The sequence below is a fragment of the Copadichromis virginalis genome, linkage group LG23, assembly GCF_057382275.1.
Source record: "Copadichromis virginalis isolate Kocher_CV1m ecotype Utaka linkage group LG23, C_Virginalis_male_GT1.1, whole genome shotgun sequence".
Lineage (NCBI taxonomy): Eukaryota > Metazoa > Chordata > Actinopteri > Cichliformes > Cichlidae > Copadichromis > Copadichromis virginalis.
In genome coordinates this window covers 10782271-10806852 of record NC_140639.1, presented here as the reverse complement: position 1 = coordinate 10806852, position 24582 = coordinate 10782271, and the positions used below count along the sequence as shown (strand labels likewise).

Genomic DNA, 24582 nt, shown 5'->3' with positions numbered 1-24582 from the left:
ATCAGGAAAAACAAGGGAAGTGTTTCAAGGTCCTTGTCTGTGTTAGTCAGGTTATTCTATTAATGGTAAACGGCCTCAGGTATTTGCCTATCCCGGCAGGCCTCGCCTCGTCCATCTCTCTCCACAAATTTAGGATACGAATCGGCGAATCAGACGCAAACAGAAGGCAGTGCTGCCAACTGTTCACTTTCATGTGAATGACTAGCAGTTTTGTGTCGGCTTTCTTAGAATAGACTGGAAAATAACTAATCGACCGAAGCAACGTGTAACCGCGACCTACACCGCCGTGTGGATGCCGGTTGAGGAAGAAACCACGACTGTTGGTGCTGGCACTACTCAGGTTAGTCACACTCCAGACCAACCTGACAGTGTGTGTGTGTGTTTGCAACGTTAGACACAGATCTGCAGATTTCGACGATATGATTTGATTAAAAGGAGCCTGACTAACAAGTTCATGCAGCCCCTTGAATGCACAGGAAGTATTTCTGACCGATTATTAATTCATCTGACAGGAAAATTCCTGATAAAACCTGACAGGCAGCCGAGTTGTCGGGAACTGAAAATTGTGAGAGCTGTGCTAGTTTGCAGAAAGTTTCTGAGTGAAAAAAACACGCAAGCTTCATAAAGTCTGAATTCAGAGATCATCCTCAGCGCACATGTGGAGGGAAGCGGAGCGATGCTAACGCCAGGGCTGGCCTACGAAAACAGTTCCGCTCAGCATCTGTCGAACGCTCGTGGCTGGAGTCACAAAGTTTGTCAGCAGGGAAGACGGAGCTGGTTCCTCGTGTTCCCCGTGAACGACGTGTCCTAGATGATCCCAAACAGCACCACAGACGATAACTGCACCTGAGCATGCTCCATAAGCCCGACTTGATTCAACCTTTCACTGCAGGGCTCTCCAAATTTATTCTAATTTCCTTCCAAATTTTCCAGAGAGCCCCTCCTCCCCCCCTCCGACGTATCTCCGGCCGAATCGCATTCCTCCGTTTGGCCGCCACAATGGGTGAACTGTTTGATGGCGGCTCTGCCCTGGTTCAGGTATTCCCCGTCTGATTAGGAACCTGAGCTTCACAGACACCCCCCCCCCCCCCCCCCCACACACACACACACACCGCCTGCTCAGACCCCCCCACGCACACACACAGAGCGAGGCTCTCTTAGGCTGAAGGGCTGAAGCACATGTGATGGGACGACACCGCCGCTCAGTCCATCCTGAGAGGAAATAAAAACAGAGACGTGTACAAAGACGATTCCAGAGTTTAATTACCTGCATTTCCACAAAAAGAGAAACATAAAATAATAAAGGTAATATTCATACACACAGTGAGTACACAACAGAAATATATGCCACCTGACCATTATCACTTGCTTTTATTATTAAAAAAAGAATAATTAAAGACCTGCATCATTTTGTAATTAATTCCTTCCTATTCTGTGTCATTATACATATATATAATAAAAGTTATTATGTATGATGAGGACGAATATTTATCAATGTTTCCTATTGATTTAGCTTAATAATTTTTCTCTTTCTATAAATGTGAAATAATTACAAACAGGAAGTGCTTTGGCATTAAAATATTCACAGCCAAGAACTATAAAATACATATTTCTTTTTTATATAAATATACAGTGCTATAAAAATAATTTAATTCTACACTTTGATTTTACGTATGGTGTAAAGCGTGGCTGTGACATAAACTGTCCTGTCAGATTGTTGTTCAGATTTGTTTTACGCTCACACTAAAATAAATAAGAATAAATTTGGCTTAGACTGAAATAAAAAAGAAATCATAATTTACAGTGATTTCTGTCTCATCTGGAAATATATGAAATATGAAAGCAGCTCCTTTATTAATGGCTGTAGCCTCCTAAACAAAAATATGAAAGTTTAATTAAAGACTAAAGCTACATCTGTCAGAAAGTTTTATTTTTACATCAATAATAAACATAAAAACCAGTCAAGCTAATTTTAGTCTCAAGTTTAAGTTTAAACCCTCTCTGTCTGTTCATTTTTAGGCTTGGAGGAGGCTGAGCCTCAGCTTGAGCCTCCTGCTGTCTCCTTCCTACAGGTGAGGTGCATGATGGTGGAGCAAACTTACTGATTGAGCTCGGGATGATGAAGCTTCGGCCGGGAGAGGTGCGCTCTGTCCAGGGTCCACTCGCGCACGGCCCCTCGGTCTGGAGGTATTTATGCCAAAACACACGAGGCTCGGCTGCAGGAGGTGGAGGAAGAGGAGGTGGAGGGCTCACAGCGGATGAAAACAAAACAAAGCATGATAAGCAGTTCCATGTGCACCCTCCCTCCCTCTTACCTGCCTTTAAAGTGACCACGAAGAAGAAGTTTGCAAAGTTCAGCTCGCCTCCTCTTCCTCTGCTCCTGATGATGATGAAGAAGCCCTAATTAAACCGGAGGAGGAAGAAAGGGAGAAGCGACCCGAGGCGCGCGACGATGCGTAAAAAGGCTCGTCATTCCTGCGCTCGAACGCGCGCGCGTGTGAGCGAGTGTGTGTTGTGTGCGTATAGAGTGTGTGCGCGTGTATATGCAGTGAGTGTGTGTGTCTGCTTGTGCAGTGAGTTTGTGTGTGTAGGGTGTGTGTGTGTGTAGGGGGTGTGTTTTCCTCGCAGCAGATGACTGCCGCTCACCTTGCCACGGGGTCTGCAGGAGATTGGTTCATTGTCAGGGCGCTTTTTTTCCCATGATTCCATGTGCTGCGGCTACATGTTGCCCAACATGCCAGAGCAAATGTTTTCTCCGTGAGGTGTCTCATGTCCGGTGAGCGCGCTCTCAGATGAGGCTCGCGGACAGCGTGATGGCGGGGAAAAGCTCGGAAGGATCCATCAAATGGCAGCTGTGCTACGACATCTCAGCCAGGACGTGGTGGATGGTGAGTTGGCACGAGCTGCTCTCCTCCTTCTTCTCTTTCTCTTTTCCTCCCGCCAAACACCCCCGCTCCCCTCTGCTCCTCTCTCTGCTCCTCTCTGCTCCTCCCGCGGTGTCGGAGCTTCTCTCCACTCAGAAGCGCAAACTTGTCAAAGCGCGGATAAAGTGGCTCCGCGTCCGTGTCCGCGCGCTCCTGCCGGTACTTACGGAGCGGACACTCCCGCCTCACCCCTCCCTCACCGTGATGTCCCGGGACGAGCTGGGCTCCGGCCCCGGTCGGCTGCTCCGTGATGACGCGTAAGGTTCGGCGGACCCGCCGTGGTCCCACGGAGCTTTCTGAAGCTCCGGGGCGGAGGCACCTGCAGCTCCCGCTCCCCCAGCCTGAGCGCGGATACACAACGGCGGCTTAACGCTGCCGAACAGCTCCGAGAACTCTGCATTCCTCCGGTCACACTGTGCCGTCCGCTGCCGCCGCCAGTTCCCGGTCCAAGGAGAGAGATTTTAGGTGAAGAGTTTCCATTAAAATAATCTTTTGAATTTAGTTTGAAGCAGGAAAAATAAAAAAAATAATTTATTTCCCGTTTCAATGAAGTGAATGTATTAAAATAAATTTATGGCACGCGCTGAGCACAAGATAGAAACGTCTGTTTGTCCTTAAACGTTTCTTATTAAAGGAAAAGTTTCCTGTCGTTTTACTTGATTTAAATAATTTTATTTAAATCAAGGAGGTTAAATTAAACACATTTGTACTTTATTTATAACATTTATTTAAAAATACATTTGGAATATAAATGTAAAATCCTGATTGGACTCTACTTTTACTTTTTATTTCTTTATTAAAATGATTTTAAACCTCACAATTAAATGTAAATATAAAAAACTGAAAATAAATTAAAATAAGGCCAATGCTGGAAGTTCACAGTGATTTTAGGCAATAAATATGCACAAAAATTACGTTTTTTTGGGGTGTAAAACCTGAAATATTTTCCTTTTTCCTCTAAATGATTTAAATGAACGGCACAGGTATTTTCTGGGTTTTTTCTACTGGACTTTTGCAGTAAATTCAAATTAATAATGATTTGAATTTTTCGCTCTGCGTGAAAAATTAGACAGTTCGTGGGGAGATATCAGACACGTTTACAGTGACTGCATTAAAAACTCAGCAGTTGAGAGTTTTCTAATGAGGTATCACCGCAGCAGCATCCTAAATGATCATAGCGGGTAATTAGTGGGACTTAAATCTGTGAAGCAGCAGGAAAGGTTAAACTGGCTGAAAGCACAAAGAGGATTATCTGCTCCCATTTTCAGAAAGCAGCTGTGATTATTCCAGATGATTTCAGGCCAGCGCACCAGTTTTCCTTTAGTGCTTTAATGGATTTTAGGTTTTAATCTCATTTAAATATTTTTTATAATCTGCTGTTTGGTGGTTTAATATCGTTAATGAGTCTTTCAGATTCAGGATATTTTGTTTTTAAAGCTGTAAAAATGTTCTGAATTCCTGCTTCCTCTTGTGGAGTCGGGTTTTTTGTGAGCCTTTCTTCGGCCTTCTTCGTCTTCGCTGCATGTTACAGTTAAACGCTGGAGAAGTGAAGCTGAATTGTTGCCAGTTTGTATTTACTGCTGTGCGGCATCTGCAGCAGTGAACACGTCGCCTTCATTAATAGTCACATTTACAGTGAGAGTAGGATGAAGGCGGAGAGCACGAGCAAAAAGATAGAGAAAAATAATATCAGGGAGTTTTTCTCAGAAGAGACAGAAAATTTATTTAAATTATAAACTCAAAACCATGCAGGACAAACGGGCTGCGCTTCAATTTAAACTACAGCAGAAGAAGAACATCTGACTTTCATACACAATAAAGACGAAAGAGTTTATGTGTGTGTGTGTGTTTGTTCTCTGCAGGGGTTAACAGCACTACAAGCGACGTTTAGCATCACAAATAAATAAGCAACTCTGTTTTCAGGATGTTGTTGTGTGTGTTTGTAAACATGTTTGTAAACATGGTGCATGTGGAACATGTGGAACGTTATTATTATTATTATTAGAGTTTCTGCAGATGCTTTAAAAACTGTGATATTCACGAATTTGAAAATTATTTTTAAATGTGTTAGAAAGCTGAGGAGGAGGCAGGTGTAAACACCACTAACACTGAGCTCCTAGAATATTCCCATCTCTTCAGATTGTTCGCTCTCGCTCATAGTGCCAATAAATGAGTCTTCAAAGACACAAATGAAAATATTTAGTTCCTTTTTCAAAAGCTGCTTTATGCTCATCTTAAAAGCAGAACGTTGGAGTGAGCACTGGTGGCGATTCAGCCGCAGGCGGTTTATGATTTGAAGTACCTGATCTGAGCACATGCTGGATGTTGGAGGCTCAGGAGGAACAGTAGCTGTGTGCTGCAGACGGAGCGCAGTACGGCCTCATGTCTGCACCTCCATCAGTTTCAGCTTCAGTGACTGACAAAGCACAAAATCCAAGTGATCTGAGTGTGTCACCCTCAGGAACTCTACACACACTCACACAGACACTCACAGACACATACACACAGACACACTCACAGAAACACACAGAGACACTCGCAGACACACTCACGCACACACACACAGAGATACACCCACGCACACACACTCACAGACACATACACACAGACACACTCACAGAAACACACGGAGACACTCGCAGACACACTCACGCACACTCACACACACAGAGATACACCCACGCACACACACTCACAGACACATACACACAGACACACTCACACAAACACACGGAGACACTCGCAGACACACTCACGCACACTCACACACACAGAGATACACCCACGCACACACTCTCACAGACACATACACACAGAGACATTCGCGCACACACCCTCACAGACAAACACACACACACACATTGATGGTGGCGTCGGGGCAGTTTGCGGGTGTTGCCTTCAGTTGTGAGGCAGCTCTTTGAACCTGTGTGTGTAAAGTGTGTGATTGGTCGGTGGGATGGTGGTGCAGTGGATCGCATGTGTCTCACTGTCTGCTGTCCTTTGCACTTGTTTACTTCGACTCTGCAAGCTGATTGGTCCGGGCTCTGAGACCCGTTTGATGGTTTCAGGAAGGTGTGATCAGTCTCAGTGTCGCCGCCGTGCGTCCGACACCGAGGTTCAGCTCGTGTTTGTCTCTGAGACGCCTGTAGCAGAGCGAGCTCGTTGATCGTTTATTAGAAAATCTTTATCTTTATTAATGATGAAGCCGTAAAACGTTAGAAAACCATTACGATGTCCTGTCAGCTGAACCTTTCTCGATAAGGTTCAGCTGACCTTATCGAGAATCTGAGTGAAATATTTAAATATAAATCATCAGTGTTGGCGTGTGCGAGCGCGAGTCTTTTCACATTTAAAGAAAATTTGAATTCTCTGCATATGAAAAGAGTTCAATCACAATGTGCTTCCCGTCTGAAAGCGTCGGAGAAGCGTTTACTGTCACAGAGAAAAACTGGAGGATTTCAGTCCCGTGTATGAGTTTGATGTGTCAGAGACCTGTGAGCTGAGCCTGATGGGTCACTGTGTAATATGCAGATTCATCCTTCAGGGTGCTGAGTCTGTGAATATGTAGAACTGATGTTTTTGGACAGGGACACAAGTAAATTAATAACAGCCAGCTGTGTGTATTACTTTTCATCCAGCTCCATGCACTGCCTCCAAACACGCTGAACATCCTCATGACTGTCAGTATTAGTAACAGCTGATAATAATTCATTTAATGGCCACTCCAACGTGGGAATAATGATTGGTGTTGGCATCAAAATTTTCTGTTAGTCAGTACTTAGAGTGCAAACTGTGCTGCGGCTCTATAAATCAACAAAACGTGATTTATTGATACTATTCTCTGAGTTAGATGAAATGATGACGAGTTTATTGAGAAAGCAGCAAATAAAAACTTTTAAAACCTTTCAGCAGAGAATTTCTAAAATGGAAAAAAAAAAGATCAACCAGGGAAAAAAGATTCGGGTCAGCTGTTCGGTCATTTTGAAGAGTCTGGTTTATGGTGTGTTTGTGTTTATGTTACTTTGTCCACCCAGTGAGGGTGCGTTCAGGTTCGGAGAGACGTTTTAAATCGCAGCGACGAACCTGTTTATGAACACGGCAGCGTGAACCGAGCAGGTCTGCATGGACGTGATGATGATGATGATGATGTCACAACTTCCTCCTACACAATAAAAGAAGCTGAATATGGAACAGAGTAAATTATTGATCATTAAGGATTCATTAATAACTACAGTTGATTGATGATTTGATTGGTTCTGACAAATTTATTTCTACAGTCCAAACATCACAAATCATAGATGAGCTGTAGGGGGCGGGGTTTACAGCATGACGCTGAGGGAGACGGACAGGAAGTACCGGCTGTGCGCGTAGAAGAGCAACACAGTGGATATGCGGTGATGTAGGCGTGTAAAGAATCAGAAGGAGTTGCTTCCAGGTGTATTGAGAGAAGGCGGGGCTTTCTGACATCCATGAGCAGCTCTGACTGTGTTCTTACAGCACGATGAAGATGACATGGCGTCTTCGTCTGGCTGTTATTTTTAACCTGAGCACCTGAACGCCACTCAGGACGCACTCTGTTGTCGTCTTTAAAAAGCTGAATAATTGTTAAAGCTAATTAATATCAACCACAGTAATCAAGCTATTGTGTAAGAATTAATGAGCAGTAGGAAGGTGTGTGTGTGTGTGTGTTCCAGGTGAACATGCTGGCTGTTTGATAGCTCTGATTACTGACCGTGTCCGTTAGCGGTTGGCAGTGTGTTCGGGGTCAGAGGTTGAGTGAGGCGATGCTCGGCTCTGTGAAGCGGTGACTTGGAGCGGGCCGGTGGCGCCTCAGCACTGTGTTTGTGGTCCGTGTGAGGTCGCGTTCATTAGCCAGAGACTGAGAGGAGGACCGGGCTTCAGCGATGAGCTCAGCGAGCAGAAACGCAGTGCAGGAAGCAACCGAGCATAGCCAGCACGCCAAAACTTTAGAGACGGTCCTGAAATCAGGGCGCTCTGACTATAGCTGCGGACCGAGCAGGAGGGTGAAGGTCTTCCTGAGCTGGGCCCAGTAACGTGCACTGAGACCACTGTGGGTTTGATCTACAAATGAACACTGATCACTTTAAAATAAGCAGAAGGCTTTAACCTGTTAGTTTTGTGGTTGCTCAGTATGTGAGCGACGAACAACGAGTATGCTTCTTGTTTTCGGTGTAAAAATCAGCTTCACGGTTTTTTAAATCTACAGATGTGCATGACTTGATTCAGTAATCCACCACCATGCTGTTATTTACATTTAATAGAAAATCTCTTTTTTCTTTTCTTCTGCAGAGTCATTGTAAAAAAAACAAATCAACATTTTAAGGTAGATGGTGAAATTGTCTGTTTTTTATTTATGTATTTCTTACCTACTTTGGTGTAGTATGTCCATGGAGGAGCAGGAAAATCTGTAAAACCACAGTTAAGTCACAATTTATGCCCTCTTTTCCAACATGGTCCAGAAGGCCGGATTGGAGCCCTCTGGCCTTATGTTTGACACCCCTGGTCTAGAGATACAGGACTGTATCAGCTGGGAGCTGTGGACCAATCTAAATCCAGGTTTTTGCCACTTGCTGCTCCTAAATGCCATTCAGTGGCCCGATCATGATGATTGTTGACCTTTGACCCAGAGGGCTCTCGTTATTTAACGTGCCTTTTCTCTTTGGAGCTCGGTGTCTTAGTAAAATCAGACTGATGAGAGGATGAGTTTTTGGTGTTCAGTATGTTGAGAAAGAACCTGGAGAGTAACACCTTTACCTCTGCCACTGACATCTCGTGATTGGCCGGGCTCCCTGAGGTGGAGCTTGCACTCAGTTTGGACTTGGATTTAGGATTTTTTGGGTAGATGATTTGGTGTCTGAAAAAAAGAGACTCTGCTCCACGCTTGGAGGTAATTTTCAGGCTGGGAGGACTACTCTTTAACTTTTCTTCCTCCGTGAAAACTTGAATCAGTGTGTGTGTAGGAAAGGTACGCTGATGGATTTAGGTGGTTTCCCAAACAGACGGCAACTTAAAGAGCGCGGACTGTTCCTTTAAAAGCGCCGCGACCTTGTGCTTGATCAGCTGATGGAAATGACTAATTTTTTCACACTAATTTTACCTTTTCAGCACAGAGTTCACGCAGAGATGGCCCAGCAGGGTCACGTGGTCTGTGTGTGTGTGTGTGTGTGTGTGTGTGTGTGTGTGTGTGTGTGTGTGTGTGTGTTACACAGCGAGTGTCATATTGAGCAGAAGATGTTTCCAATTTGGAGGCGGCCATGAGCAGGCAGAGATGATTAGAGGGGAGGAAATTGGAGGATTAGGATTGTCTGCTTGAACTTCCTGAACGTGGCGTGCTCGCTCGCCCACGCCTCTCTCTCCCTCTCTCTCTCTGTGCATTCGTCCTGGCCCTCTCTCGCCCTCCCCGTGGTTGTCCCGCGGTGTGGAAAGTGTGAGGACACGTCGAGTCCTCGAGCTCCCGGCGAGTCTCAGGCTGTCGAACGTGACTCACTCCTCTGCTCGCCTTTCACCTCTCCTTTCCTCTCTCCCATCATCCCTTCTTTCCTTCCCTTCTGTCCTTCCTTCCTCTCTGTTTTCTTACCTTGCATTTTTCATCACATCCTATTTTCTTCCTTTCTTCCTGATTCATTTCCTAATGTTAACGTCTCCGTTGTTTCCTGCGCTGCGTATCTTTCTGAAACACGATGAAGTGAAGCCGTTGCTGTTCTGTCCGTTGTATTCGTTCTCAGACTCTGTGGAGTTTGAGTTTATCTGTGAGCTGTGATTCCAGTGCCTCTCTGCAGCTTCTCCTCCTGCTCTGTGTCCAGGGAGAGGTCGGCGGCGGCTCGGGGCTCTAATATCCGCTCTTGTTTTACTCGTCTTAGTGAGGAAAGCTGAGCCCGGGGCGGCCTTAAAGGAACATGCTGCATTTCTGTTGCTCACAGAAGGAAAACTACTGACCAGATCTGCGCCGCGTGAGCAGAAGTATTTGGAGGTTGAGACATGCAGCCTTATGTCAGCGTTAAGATGAGTCTGATATCGTCCTCTCACCTTCGGCTCTGAAACGTCTGACCGCTCCTTAAACTGGTGTCTGAACTTTGACCTGAGCGGGCAGCGAGCAGGTGACTTCTGAGCAGCAAGGATTTGTTTGGCGGGTTTTTCCTGCTGCTAGTTTCTGGCAGGGTCCTCGATGGAGCTCTGAGAACAGACGTACCGGCCTGGAGTCGGTCCAGAGCCAGAGAGCCGCTGACTCCAGATAAGGTGGTGGAGGTGGAGATGAAAGACTAAATGAGTTTTCATTTTATTTTCAAAGAAACTCTTAAAACGTGACTCAGACTGATGACTTTTAATTAGGGCTGCCACGATTTGTCGACTAGTCACGATTACGTCGACTATCAAAATCGTCGACGACTGATTTAATAGTCGACGTGTCGTTTGAAGCTTTGTAAGATCGCAAAAGACGCAGGAATAATAGCAGGATTTAAGAGTGTAATAACGGACTGAAACAGAAGATGGCAGCACTGCATGTACAAGGATTCCAGCTCCCGTTAAACCCCGAAGAAGAAGAAGCTGTGTCCCAGAATTCATAGCGCGGCCCAGCTTAGTTTCCAACAATGGCGGCAGCTAGTTAGTTTTAATATTACTCTTATTATTCTTTCTGGGTCACAAAATAAACGTTTAACATATTTTCAGGCGAGAATGTAGCTGTGTAAACCTCAAATATCGGCTCAGTTTTCGGAGACGTCTGTTACCCACTAGCTCGATAGCTAGCCGGGGGCTAGGTCACTAGCGCCGTGAGAACACCGGACTCCCGGCAAATTGTTTTCAAACCCACCGCCGTCTTTCGCGACTCAGGTTAAATATATATGAGTCACTTAGATAAATTAAAAATGTTGTTGTTTGGCCTTTTTTTTTTTTTTTTTTTTTTTTCTTTTTAGTATTTTATTTGTTCCTGAGTAAATCGGTTTGGCTGAGATTAAAGTTATAGTTTTTAGACAGCTGAATAAACTTCAAGCAGACAGCTGATTATCAGAAGTGTGAGATGCTGGAGAATATACCCCGGTGTCCTGTTATATTTTAGATAGCAAGGAGTTTATTAAACTTCACCGAAACAATCTGCAAATTTCATTAAAATTGAATAAACTATCATCTTGTCTTTATTTTTAGTTAGCACCTTAAAAGCTTAAAGCTGTAAGCTAATGATAGTTATATAAGCTGTAGTTTTACGTCCAGTGGATGATGATCTGATTAGTCGACTAATCGCAAAAATAATCGGTGACTAGTCGACTATCAAAATAATCGTTTGTGGCAGCCCTACTTTTAATTAGAAAAATCAAATGAATCTGATTCAGTTCCATGATGTAAAATGTCTGAATCGGATCATCATGTAATTATCTCCACTCTCAACTGATGAGTGTTTGGTTTAATCCACATTTAGCTCTGAACTGTTGAATGTTGTCGTCCTGCTCTTTGCTGTGATCGTCTGATTGCACTGAATCAAGCTCAAAGATTAACTTTACTTTGTACATGTTCTCATTTCATTTTAGTTTCAGCTACGGGCTGCACTCCAACGGCTCCGTGGGTGTGGGAAGAGATTTGAGCTGTATTAATCATTTAAAAACCCGATTCTTTGATTTTAAAGGGATGCAGCTGCTCAGGTTTACCGATGTATATTGAGCAAACGGCGAGCTGGATTCAGGTCATTTGTTAAAAAGAAGTGCGTCCACCACGCCATGCTGAAACCACACATCTTTTCCTCAGTCAGATTTCGACTTTTCCCAGATTCCTGAATAATTGCTGCTGAAATAAAGGACAAGAAACTGTCACCGAGCTGGCAGCTGAAAACACAGGTGTGTGAGCCCGGAAGCTTTGTACTTCATGTGCGACCAAACCTTTGCTAAAAGAAGGAGCACATACCTGAGCACACCTGCCCCCTCTGACAGGAATGACCGCAGTCACGTTTTCTTTAAACATCTCAGATTTGACGTCACTTTTTTCCTCCTTGTGTGTCTTTTTCGTTGCACGGTTCTTCCTCTTCTTCTTCTCCTTGCTCTTTTCCATTCCCAGCTCTTTGCCTCCCTTCTTCCTCCTCTCCTTCCTCTTCCTCAGTCCCTCTTTGTCCTCCTCCTCTGCCTCCTGCTCCCTGTCTGTTCCTCCCTGGAGAAACATGGCTACCAGCCAAGACAGCTGCTTCTTCTTGGGCTTGTTTTTGTATGAGTGCTGGACGTCCTGCTGGGAGGAGAGACAATGGGACAGTTGTTGATGATGATGATGATGATGACGACGATGTGAGCTCGTTTACACCCTGAATACTTCATACCTTTACCTGCTGGTATGATATTCAACTCTCAAACAAGTTTCTGGTATGTTTTTCACCATTAAAAACCACAAAGAAATGGTGAAAAAGAGAGAAAAAATACTATTTTATTTATATTATTTTTATACTCAGACAGAAAATGTGTTAAAACAGCACAAATCTGTGAGACTGAAGAGCTTTAAACCCACCTTCCTTCCCTCACCCAGGAGGGGGCGACTCCTCCGGTGGTTTAAAGACGTCTCTGAGGAAATGAGCCTCGTGCTGATAAGTTTCTGGTCTCAGTCGTTGCTTTCAGGTCTGACTGAAGGTCATTTTGTAAACTCTGCTCCTATTAGAGTCCGAGGGGACGCTGACAAGCTCCGCCCCTTACTGGTCACATGTGGTTTCAGAATAACAAAGTTTGTATTACTCAGCGCAGCTTCGTTTGTGTCTTTTCTTACATAAAATTCTTTTGTTAGTTAGAGTTTTCTGGAGTCTTTATTATCATGTCTCATCATGTGATTAGGAGCACACGTGTGTGCGTGTCAACATAAATATGAGTGATTATATGAACACTGCATGTGATTTATTAAAATAGCGAGACGGTGCCGAGGTTTTCATTTAAAGAAGGAATAGTGTGAATAGCCAACTTACTGTTATTATTATTATTGTTATTAAACATAAAAACTAATTTTAGCTAGCATGGTTTTAGTCACTGTTTTCTTTTGTTGTATTTTTCACTGCATTCATCTCCATAAAAGTTGCTCTCTGAATGAAGCGTGACCTCACGAATGTCGTTTGTGTGTGTGTGTGTGTGTGCATGTGTGTGTGTGTGTTGTCTATCTGGAGGTCAGGTGCATGCACAGAAGAGCTGCACGGCGGATGAATGCAGCGCCGGCTTCCCCTCTGTCTCTGAACTGAAAGATCTCGGCTGAACAAAGCGAGCTTTGTCTGTGTGCTGGGAGCCGCGGCTCTCTGCCAGCTTGGGCTCGGTATCAAAACGCTGCTGCTCTCCACATAAGCCGCTCTCTCGCTGTAATCACTTCAGTAACTGATATTTTTGGCCTCTCGGGGAAACGAGTCAGGACACTGCCATATCGCCTTTAACAGAGTCTGAACTCCTTCTCTCTACGCTCTGGGTTTGGTCTCCACCACAGAGTATTTGTCAGCTCAGACTGCAGACAGCTTCTGAGAGTCTCTGAGCATCCCAGGTTATTGTGATGTCACTGCAATAGCGGATATGAATGTAGCTTCAGCTTTTTGTGTTGTTAGTGAAGGTGTTTTACTTCTTAGAGGGGTACATCACCATGGTGCGCACAAAACCACCACCCACTGATCAACCAGAGCTCTGATTGGTCAGTGGAACGTCGTCCCGACTCATGCAGATACAGACAGTCTGAAGTGTTTGAATGCCTTCTTTCTTTTTTCCAGTTGACTTGCCGGAGGTCTTTCCCCACTTTCCTGTCCTGCCTTCACTGTATTTGTCAAATAAAGTTGAAAAAGGCCAAAAAAACCCCAAACACTCCAACTTTTATCTCTTTATTCATCAGAATGGCAGGAATGTGTGATGAACACCTGTACAGTCATCGAGGCTGTGGGGGCCCACTGCAGGCTTTCTGCTGGGATCTGGCCATGGTTATGGCTCTTGTCCTCTCTGGGTGATGGTTTTCAGTAACTCGGCGTGTGTACCTTTTTCGACCCTGTCTTATTGAGGCTCTGTGCGCTCAGAAAGGGCCAATCAGAGCTAAGCTGTGAGTCCAATAGCAGAGTGTTAAAGCCTCAGTTTCATCTGTGTGCATGTGTTTCATCCACAGAGTGTGGCTGCTTTGCGTGTCTGTGTTTTCACTCTTTTGTGATTGCAACTGGAAAAATTGGAAACAGGATCCAGAAACACCATCTGCTGTGTGTGTGTGTGTGTGTGTGTGTGTGTGTGTGTGTGTGTGTGTGTGTGTGTGTGTTGGTCTGCAGCCACTCTACGTTCGGCTGCCAGCAGAGGTGTCAGTCTTCAGGCTGTTTGCCGTTTGCTCGATTGGCAGAAATGGATTTTTGCCATTTTTTTCTCGGTAAATATCACCTGTTCTGTCACGCAGCCGTCAACACTCCGGCCTGGAAGCATTCACACGCTTTGGCTGTTTTTGCTCTGCTAGTGTTTCCCTCCTGTGCGTCTGTTTATTTCTCAGACTTTGCTTCTGTGTGAAGAAAATTAAAAATCTGGAGCTGATCCAGGTCCCGGCTGTTTGTTGTTCCTGCAGAAAAAGGATCGGAGGAGGTTTTTATTCCTTTTTAAAAGAATAATTCTTGTTAATTTCAGTCTGCTGCATTCTTGTGACTCAGCTTCAGATTTCAGGGGGAAGCCAACAACAGCGAGCATTAGCAGAGATCTCTGACGGAGCTGGCCCTGCTGCTCTGGCTTCCTACTAGTGTGCTGTGTGTCGTCATCATATAGAAAGTACCATATTTAACCCCACATTTGACCTCTGACCTCTCCTTCTAGGTTTGCTATCTCTAAGTGCTTCGAGTCTGTTTGTGCTCACATTAATGAAGAACTGAGCTAACTAAACCAAAATAACAGCTCTGCAAAAGGATGAAAGCTGAAACTCAGAGAAGCATCAGTGTGGAAAACAAAAGAGCGATGGATGAAATCTTCTGCCTCACCTGAGCGGGTGGAGGGGTCTGAGCTTCTACTGTAAAAAGAAAAGTTGGGCAGAGACACAGCAGTGTGTGTGTGTTCACAGTAATCATGACGTGACTGAATATTATCGGCTTTGTCCTAGTTAATTATGTCCTATCAAAGCTTGCAGCAGCTGCAGCATGCCACCAAATGTCCTTTAATCACATAGGCCCCCCCGCCTGGCCCCCTCAGCAGCCGGGTCGTGACGCTGTGGTGAGAAAGTTTAACCTGTTAATGTTTTAATAGCAATCCAATTGGTGAAACAATTAAACAAATGAAACAACGCCTGCAGGAAATAACATCAGAGTGCCACTTAGCACATGATGGTGAGCGGCAGGGGATTAGTGGAAATTGCCAGATGTTTGCATGACATCAGATGGCCGATGAGCCCTCGTGCTGCTGTCGGTGGTACAGACAGGAAGTGAGATGTTTCTGACGTGATTCACAGCTTTGATTCGAGGAAGAAGAGTCATAATTGGTTCCATAGGTGGGACCGCTGTAGTAGCTTTGACTAGTAAGCATGGCGGTGACAGCGTTTCCCACCAGTCAGCTGTCAGGAAAACGTCCTTGTTTCTATTTTTTTTTCTGAACACAAGTCCTCTGAAGAGAAGGCGCGCTGAAGCTAAGCAGGAAGTTAATGGTTGTGGTGCGAGGGTGTTACTGACACAGGATGACATGGCGGCGGTGAAGATCATGATCCTCTGGGACGGCAAAGAGGCTTGGCCAACAAATTCCAGTCACCATCTCCGGTGCTCCCTATGAAACAGGAAGTTCAGAGAAAGGAGGAGCTGTGTCTGCACTCTGGGGTCATGTGATCCGTGTTGTCCTGACTTGTTTTCAAGGGTGAATAAAAAGACTTGACTGTGATTTGCGAGGACAGGTGGGTGATTTTAGGCGTCCCCGCGGGGCCGTACGCTTTAGACGCACAGCATCCAAATTTCACGATCTGACTTTCACCCCTCTGGAAATGTAACTACATGTCAGGTCGACCACATATGAAACACCGGGACACGTGATCCGGTGACATTTAACACGTGACGTACCGGCACGAGCACGATGCGGCAATGCAGCCACCTGACATCATCGACTCTGCAAAGACTCTCCGCAGCCCGAATCTGGCCTGAGGAGGGTTTGTCAGCCGCTTCCTCCAAGGACTCGTTCACCACCGCCAAATGATCACCTCTTTATCAGAGTGCACGCACGCACACACACACGCACACACACCTCCCTCACCTAATTAAGTTGATTCAGTGGTGCCTGTGTGTGTGTAGGAGCCCATTATTTACACCTGTCCGCTTGGCTGACCCTGCCCAGCCTGTCGCCGTGTTTTGCCAACGACTCCAACAGGGGGAGCCTCGACCTCGCATCCCCCTCACCGTCCCGCCCTGCCCCTGGGGGACCCATGAAGGAACAGCTGGTGGGGGCATCGTGGGAGACCTCGTCTCTGCTCTCACACATGAAACACCCACTAACAGGGGAGGATGTCCTCTCCATTTCTTTTAGTCTGAGGGTGCTCAACGGGGGGTCTGTGGACCTCCAGGAGTGCTTTGGGATGGGTGGGGGGTGGGGAGTCAAAGTATTTATAAACTTTCTGCAGAGTCTTAAATCTGCTGCACACTCTCAAGGCTTAAAGAAAAGGGTAAAGCTGTTGGCATGTTGGTTAAAACTGCTTGACGCTCTATGCAACTCAGCCATGCACAAATGCATCATCACAGGTCATTAAGGAGAACACAGATCTGAGCATATGGAGCATCACAGCTCTTTAAATGGAAGGAGAACCCAGCTGGCACCAGGAAGACGAGCAAAGTTTAAAAATGTTGGCTTCAGTCTCAGCGTTAAACTAAAACTGAAGTCAGAATTAGTTTTCTCTCGACGCTGAGGATGTGTTTAAGGGCGTTCTGATGTCATGTTCAGAGAACCCACACAGCAGATAGATTCGGGACTAATCTGGGCTTTTCTTGGCTCAGGTATGTGTTCTGAGGGTCACCTGAAAATCGAATGTACCTGAGAGCCGCCTGGGTCAGGCAGGTGGACCTGTGGCGGCGTTGAGTCAACGAGGGAAAGTGTGGAGGTGTGATGGGGTGGTGCAGCCAGGTGGAGGTGCGATGGAGAGCTTTGATTGGATAAAACAGTCTGAGGTGGTGGTTTGCCTCTCCTCACCTCTCTCCTCTTGTAGCTGCACATGCAGATTAAAGGAGGTGAAAGTTAAAAACATCACAGCGGAGTTTTCTCTCCTCCTTCCTCCTCCCCCTCCCCCTCCTCCGGCGCAGCAGGAGGCCCTCCCCCAGCCTCCTCCTCCCCCTCCTCTGCCAGCCGGGCAGCGTGGAGGGCAGCGGGGGCGCAGAGGAGCCTGGTGCTGCCTGATGGCGGTCAGGACAGGCCGTGCCGTCTACAGATGTGATGCCAGCTTTTGCCAGGGGTCACCTTGGAGAGGCCGATGGCAGCACGTCCACCCCCACCAACCCCCCCATCACTACAGCTGGCTCCCTGCTTAATCCGCCACAGGGGGGGCAAGCGGGAGGCCACGCGGCCCTCTGCATGTTCTGCACATACAGACGCCGGGTGGGGGGGCGGGGCTGAACCAGGCAGAAACTGAACTGTGAGCTGGAGGACAGACTGAAGTTTGAGCGAGCTGCAGGTCAGAGCCCAGAACATCCTTCTGAAGCTCCGCTGCGAGCTCGCCATTGTAACCAAGACACTATTGTGTGATTGGCAGACATCAGGGCGGTGGAAGAAAAAGGCCACACGATGCATTCAGGTACAGCTCATAGCCGTGGTTATAAACTGTGCGTTAAATCACTTTCAGAGGTTTTCATGGTGGTTTTACTCTTCCAGCTGCAGCACGGTGCCCTCAGAGAGCAACCACGCCACCAAGAAACATGAGCGAAAATCAATTTTATATTAAGTCTCCGAAGTTTCAGGAACATTTCCAAACAATAAAACCTGAACTGGAACTCAACGAGCTGAAAACAGAAACTCAAAATGAAATAAAAATGAAACTATTGATGAAATTATTATTATGGAATATTAATAATCATAATAAGAGATAATATGTATTTCGTTTGCTGTAGTTATATAATATAATAACTGGCTTGTGTTTTTAAGACTGTATTTTTGGCTGTTTAGGCAAATACAGAACAATGAAGTGATTTTCACTCAGCAGGAAAACGGTGAGGATTAAATCTGTAGTTCTTATTGATGCCTCGATACAGGAAAAACTTCTTCCCTGTCAGATCTTGGAGGGATCTTCAGAAATTGTCACGCTGTTTTCCAGAGCCCTGATTGGTCAGTAGGCAGTAGTTTTGTCTGTGTATTTTCACGTGTTTTTTGGCAGGGTGCTGCGTGTTCAAGCATCAGTTTTTCTCCAGCCTTGAACACATGCTGAGTTGATGAGCTCGGCACCACAGAGCTGCCCCGGTTTCCACCAAAAGGTCTTTGTGTGTCTCGGTGGGCCTTAAAATCCTGCGTGAGTTTTTTTTGTTTCTGTTTCTGAGTCATGCTCAGAAAGGTCAGGGTGAGTCGGAAAGACAAAGAGAGTCTTTCAGAGCTCTCAGATCCTCCTGGCTCCATCGCCGGCTTTGGAGGCTCCAGTTTTTGGTGGTTCGGCACTCTTTCTGCTTCCTTTCCGAGCTCTTAAAGTCGTTTGGTTCCTTGCCGTGTTCTCCAGCCTCTCCGTCTTTGCGCTCAGCAGCAGCCGCGTTTATTCTGAACTAATCAAAGGAATTGATGCCAGCTGTGCGGCAGTCTGCCCGGCATGTGATCGGGACTGAGCTCTGTTGATTTCAATAATCTTTGTGAATGTTATTAAAATGTTGATGCTGATGGTTTAGAAGCAAGGTTTAACCCAGCATGCTGATCCCAGTGAGGTAGTAGTGTTCAGATATTTGCGTGCTGGGAACATCAGAGCCCTCGGAGCGCAGTGGAAGACGTTTTAACGGTGGTGAAGCTGACAGCATCAGTCAGACTCTCCGTGTGGTCGGCAAAAGGTGAAGATCTTCTTTTCCAAACTGGATCCATGCTCTCCACTAATCAGCCGCACATCTGCATGTTCCTAATTTTTTCCATGTCCCGTCCCGATTCTCTGCGCTTGCCTAGCTCTAATGGGCTGGTTCTGGTTTCAGTGGGAAACGTCGGAGGGGCTTTACTCTGCCGAACCTGCAGACATTAACAGATCAGTCAGAGGAGATTACATTCCTGCCTCGAACGGAGGGTTTCTGTGATAGACTGTGCAGATAAAGAGGTCATGATTAAATTATAAACTGCGTTCAGAGCCCATTTTCCAACTCTGGGACATCCTGTAGAAAGCGGGTTTAATGATGATTATCAGAATTACTATGGATTTATGAGCTAAGTCTCTCAGGTCTTCAACTGTTTATATAAATATATTTATGTTGTTCTTTTGAAATTCAGTCATGAAATATACTTTGTGCTGTTAGTTACAGCAGATATTATCAGTGGTAATGCAGGACGTGGTGGAATCGTCCTTTTAAAGCCTCCGTGTCTGCTGTATTTCCAGCGTGACCGCTTGCGCTGCAGTTCAGTGATCGAGCAGGTACAGCTGCAGGTGAGTGAGGCCTCGGACGGGACGGGCTGAAACCAGAGAGGGCCGAGGCGGCTCGGCGCTGATGGTCGACTGGGAGCATTAATGAAGCAGATTAGGTGTCCCGGTGGCCCTGCGGGCCTGCAGAGGCCAAGCAGGCTGCCACGCTGTCCACACACTGAACAGCAACAACCCAGCTCGCCGTCCACCACACCAGCACAGACCCAAGGGTCCTCAAACCCCGCCTCCACACTGATGGACTCAGAGTCATAGACGTGGCTGCTGTTGGGAGATGAAACAATGTTTAGAGCAAAATTCCATCAACACTCGGATTTATTTCTGACTGCTTCGTGATACCCGTGCAGCTGTAATGCTTCACCAATGAGCCCCTCAAACAGCCTCAAAGCTGTAACTACAAACCTTAACTAATTACTAACTATTGATACTAACTACTGATTAATCAGAGGCAGCTGCTGTACCGCTGATCACGACTTTAATCAGACGCCTTCCTCTCGAACGTGGGTGATTATGCATTTTTGAGCTGAAAATATTCTAACTCTGTGTCGCAGAAAGACTTCCAGCTGATAGAGGTGGAGAAACCCTATGACATCCTCTCGCTCTGAAAATAAGTGACTTTAACTTAATTCCAGCTGTAGTCCTCTGATTGGCTGTTAGGAGGAGTTTATCAGTGGTTTGAGGAATGTCCAAAAACGCCTCAGTTTGTGCGACTGAGGGGAGGTGAGCACATTGTGATGTCAGTGTGATGTTACAGAAACACGGGCAGCAGAGACGTCAGCAGAGGGTTAGAGTAAAGTAGTGAAACAAACCACAGATGGAGCTCTGAGGTGGGTTTTGTTGGTTCTGTTGTGGTTCTGAAGTTGTGGTTCGTTAGTAAGCAGATCACACGAGTCTGGCACAAGTGCAGTGACCTGCTGTTGGCCCATATTAATATTATTCAGATTCCCTTTACTGACCCCTTCTGTCTGCTCATATTAGCTTTGCATGATTCACAGTTCAAAATAATTCCTCTTTGTCTGATACTGGACCTCAGTGCAGCCCCTCAGTTCAACCTTATGCTGAAACAAGCTGTTTTAGCTCCTCCCCCCTCGTTTAAGCAGCCATTCTTCTGAGCACAAGAATACCTCACATCCACCTTGTGAGGTGGGTGGAGCTTCCATTCCGTTTTTCATGACATCATCCAGATCCGAGAGTAGAAAATCTGTGATAATGATAGCTCATCATTAGAAAGCCTGATCATGTTTAATATGAACACGCAACTCTCAAACAGCAGTCACATGGCAGGAATTGAGGAGAATATAGATGGAAATGTGAAAACATGTCTCACAAACAGTAATAGGAAGTCAGCCTTTTTCCATGCACGGATTAAAACCACTCGTTATGTGTGGCTGATTTCAGCAGATTCAGGAGTTAAGATCCTCCACAGCGTTCTCCCTCCTCATCCTCCGCCTCCTGCTGTTCCTGCATGCCGGACTCATTTCAGCTCCCACACACTCTGAGCCCTGCAGTTTGTTTAGGACTCGAAGCCTGTCCCATAAAAGAGCCATTTCTGGGTGAATGGTGAGGTCTGTTCGAGGGGCCGGAGGACAATGAAATGGGATCAGTGAGCAGCGGATTTAATTAATCCGGGGAACGAGGAGAGAACAGGAGAGACCCAGCTGGAGATCACAAACCAGCTCTGCAGGCCCAGATCAAAATACTGCCACAGGAAGACTGCTCACCACTCTGACCTTTGACCTCTTTGCAGAATGAGCTTACAGACGTCTTAAATATACCGAAGTATTAATAATACTTGAAATAATTTCCCTGACTCTGATGGTTTTTTTCTTTGCTAAAACCAGCTGTAAAAAATTAAAAAGTCTATTTGAATAATTTCAAAACTCCAAATTTTCTGATCCTAGTCAAAAATTATGATTTTATATTAGCTGTGCACAGACCAGCAGACAAAATGTCTGTTCACGTGTTACTGCTGCATCCAGTGAAAGCTGCTTGTTGTGTGATGAAGGGCGGGGCCAGCGTAAGGCTGTGAGTCACACAGAAGTACCGACATGCTCTCACACACGAAGTGGGCGCTTTGTGACAGAGTTGACTGTCTCATTTGGATATTTGAAAGTCGTGATGTTTGCAAGCTGACCCTGAAGTCGATTGTCCCAAACTCTCCACCTCCCGATTCCCAACTCCAACCATTCTGATAACTCTTGAACCCCCTCAGTTAACCTCCGGGATCAGTGTGTCAGTCCAGGTGAAATCATGACATCACGCTACAGTACATCTGACCTGGAGCTTGTAGAAAGACAAAATTCTACTCATCCACTCTTAAAATAACCGTTCAGACATGACAGTGAGCATCCAGGCTTCTGTTTCCCCTTTAATCAAACTCAGCAGTAAGGAAAGGGAATCGCAAACAGTCCCCGGAGCCGGTGGGGGTGCTCTCTGTCATCGGGAACGTTTAGCAGAGACTTCACGTTAGCCGAGCTGTGTGATTGACAGATATATTGATTATCAGTCCATCGCCGTAGCGATCGGAGCCGTGCTGGATGATTATTATCTCATCTGGAAAAACACTCCTCCTCCTCCGGAGAGTCGTGCCCTCAGTGCGTCCTGTCAGGTGAGTGACAGGTGACGACGGCCGCTCAGGGACTCTCTCCAAACACACTCTCTGACCTTTGACCTCTGGCTCAGTGTCAGACTGACAGAGAGCCGGAGAGCGTTACCTCATCGGCAGCAGGCTTAACCCTAGGCGTGCCGCTCTTCAGGAAACTCGGACGATGATGTTAGAAAGTTTTGAGCGTCTGTCTCTGAGCTGAGGTCCGTCGCCTGCAAGTGTTTGACCACAGCCTCCATTTATTCCTCCCTTTGATTATTATTTAAACTTAATTATTTCTTCTGTCTTTTGGTTAAAAGACAGGGGGCGATCGTGGCTCAAGAGTTGGGAGTTCGCCTTGTAATCGGAAGGTTGCCGGTTCGAGCCCCGGCTTGGACAGTCTCGGTCGTTGTGTCCTTGGGCAAGACACTTCACCCGTTGCCTACTGGTGGTGGTCAGAGGGCCCGGTGGCGCCAGTGTCCGGCAGCCTCACCTCTGTCAGTGCGCCCCAGGGTGGCTGTGGCTACAATGTAGCTTGCCATCACCAGTGTGTGAATGTGTGTGTGTGAATGGGTGGATGACTGGATATGTAAAGCGCTTTGGGGTCCTTAGGGACTAGTAAAGCGCTATATAAATACAGGCCATTTACCATTTAAACACATACCGTATTTCCCGGACTACAAAGCGCACCTAAATATTAGCCGCACAAGCTAAAATCAGGGGAAAATCCTGTTTTGTACATACATTAGCCGCACCTGACCAAAAGCCGCAGGTGTTTCAATGTTGACTTATCATATGTAAGAGAATATGCACAAAGGGAATTGTCAGGAAAGAGATGGCTGTTTGGAGACATTACTTTTATTAATATTTTGAAAAACAAGTTATGGGTACATATTTGCACATGTAGTACATAACAGTAGCCTACAGCACACCAGAAAAATAGATTCGGACTACCTTTTAGGCTCAGGTGCAGTGACACAGCTTTAACAAGAAGAAAAGTCAGTCATTCACCACCATCTTTCTCTTCTTCCTGCGCACTAAAACCACCAAAGTCCTCTTCTCCAGTGTCGGATACAAACAGGCTCAGGATGGCTTCGTCATCCACTCTTCTTCTCTCCTTCGTTGTCACTTTCAAAACCAAAGAAATCCTCATTGTCAGTGTCAGAGTCGAACACCCTCAGAAGGGCCGTGGCGGTGTCCTCCTCTCCATCATGCAGCAGTCCAGCCCTTCAAAATCCGTTGGTGATCGTGGATGTTTTCACACTTTTCCACGCTGTCAGAATCCACCGGTGGAGTTGGGCATAACTTGCTTTTTGGGCATAACTTGCAAGTTTATCGCCGCTCATCATCCACGCCTCCCGCTGAATGCGTAGCGCTACTTTGAAGTTTGTTTTTCGCGCTACTTCGTACGGCACTACGTTGCCTGGCGGACGGACATGTGACTAACATACCACTCTTGAACCCCGATCCTTCCGCCAGGCAACGTAGTGCCGTACAACAGCGGAACACACAAAACAAATCGTCTTACGATATGACAAAAATCACGGACAATCCATAGAAAAGCCGCACCTGACTAAAAGCCGCAGGGTTCAAAGCTTGTGCAAAAAGTAGCGGCTTATAGCCCGACATTTACGGTAATTATTCCTGGAATTCATAAAGGATCCAACATGTAAGCTTTAATGAGCCCGCAGTGGAGGTGCTGCTGGATTCACTGCACCCAGAAACACAACGGAGTTCATTCTGGAGTCATTAAAACTGATCAGGAATATTTAAGGTCATAAAATGTATTTACAAAATATCATTGTTACCTGAGGTGGTGCACATCACTGTGACAAGTTCACATACTTTATTAGATGATGGGCATTTACCTTTCTCATGGTTCTGGGTTGTCTGACCTAGTGTTGGCATGTATTATTATGTATTATTATTTAATGTTCATTAGTTAGTCTAGAGTTTATCCTATATCTTGAATTCTCTAGTTTTCCCTGTTCAGTTCTTGTCTTTGTCGTCTCTGTCCCTCTCTGTGGGTTTGTGTCCTGTTTCCTTTTCAGTTCCCATGTTCCCCTCCTCGTGTTCATACCTTGTCTCCCATGTCTGTCATGTGTATCCATGTATACACACCAATAAGCCCTATTTTAAAAAAACAACAACTCCTTTTTCTCCTTCCTTCAGATTATTTTTCTCATGAGTTATCATGCTTGAATTCAGCTTCCTGTTTCACTTTCCTGATAAAATTCATTTCCAGCTCTTCATTCCTGGAAAACCGCTGGGTGGGAGTGTTCGAGCTGGTTGGCGACTCTTTCCTGTCACACGTGTTAAAAACATGTTCACGTGTGATTTTTACCAGGAGAGCATCTCTCTTTCTCTGCCTTCAGACCTTTGTGAGACTTTTCTGTTTTCCTGGACCGTAAGCGCCTCCGGCCTGCCATCCCTCCTCCTCCTCCTCTTCACCTCCCCTCTCTGAAGTGGTGTCAGGTAGACGCTGTAAAAGCAGTGCAATGGATACCTCCTCACCTGCTCCTTCCCCGGGACCCCTGCTGAGAGCAAGCTGTT

General features: G+C 46.0%; 1 protein-coding gene and 1 long non-coding RNA gene across 6 annotated transcripts in view; one reads left to right on the top strand and one right to left on the bottom strand.

The window, feature by feature from the left end:
- Positions 1-1083: 1083 nt before the first annotated feature.
- On the bottom strand, positions 1084-2381 carry LOC146680338 (uncharacterized). The gene is made up of 3 exons (XR_014918200.1): positions 2316-2381; positions 2103-2216; positions 1084-1212 (listed from the first exon to the last, which is right to left on the bottom strand). It is a non-coding gene; the product is annotated as an uncharacterized LOC146680338 (long non-coding RNA).
- A 401-nt stretch (positions 2382-2782) lies between these two features.
- nfia (nuclear factor I/A) overlaps positions 2783-24582 on the top strand; it is a 150580-nt gene continuing 128780 nt past the window's right edge. For all 5 annotated transcript variants that reach the window (XM_085449406.1, XM_085449403.1, XM_085449405.1 and 2 more), the window contains exon 1: positions 2783-2888. In XM_085449406.1, coding sequence (XP_085305532.1) covers positions 2793-2888 — 96 coding nt within the window. In that variant the 5' untranslated portion in view covers positions 2783-2792. The remainder of the gene's footprint in view (positions 2889-24582) is intronic.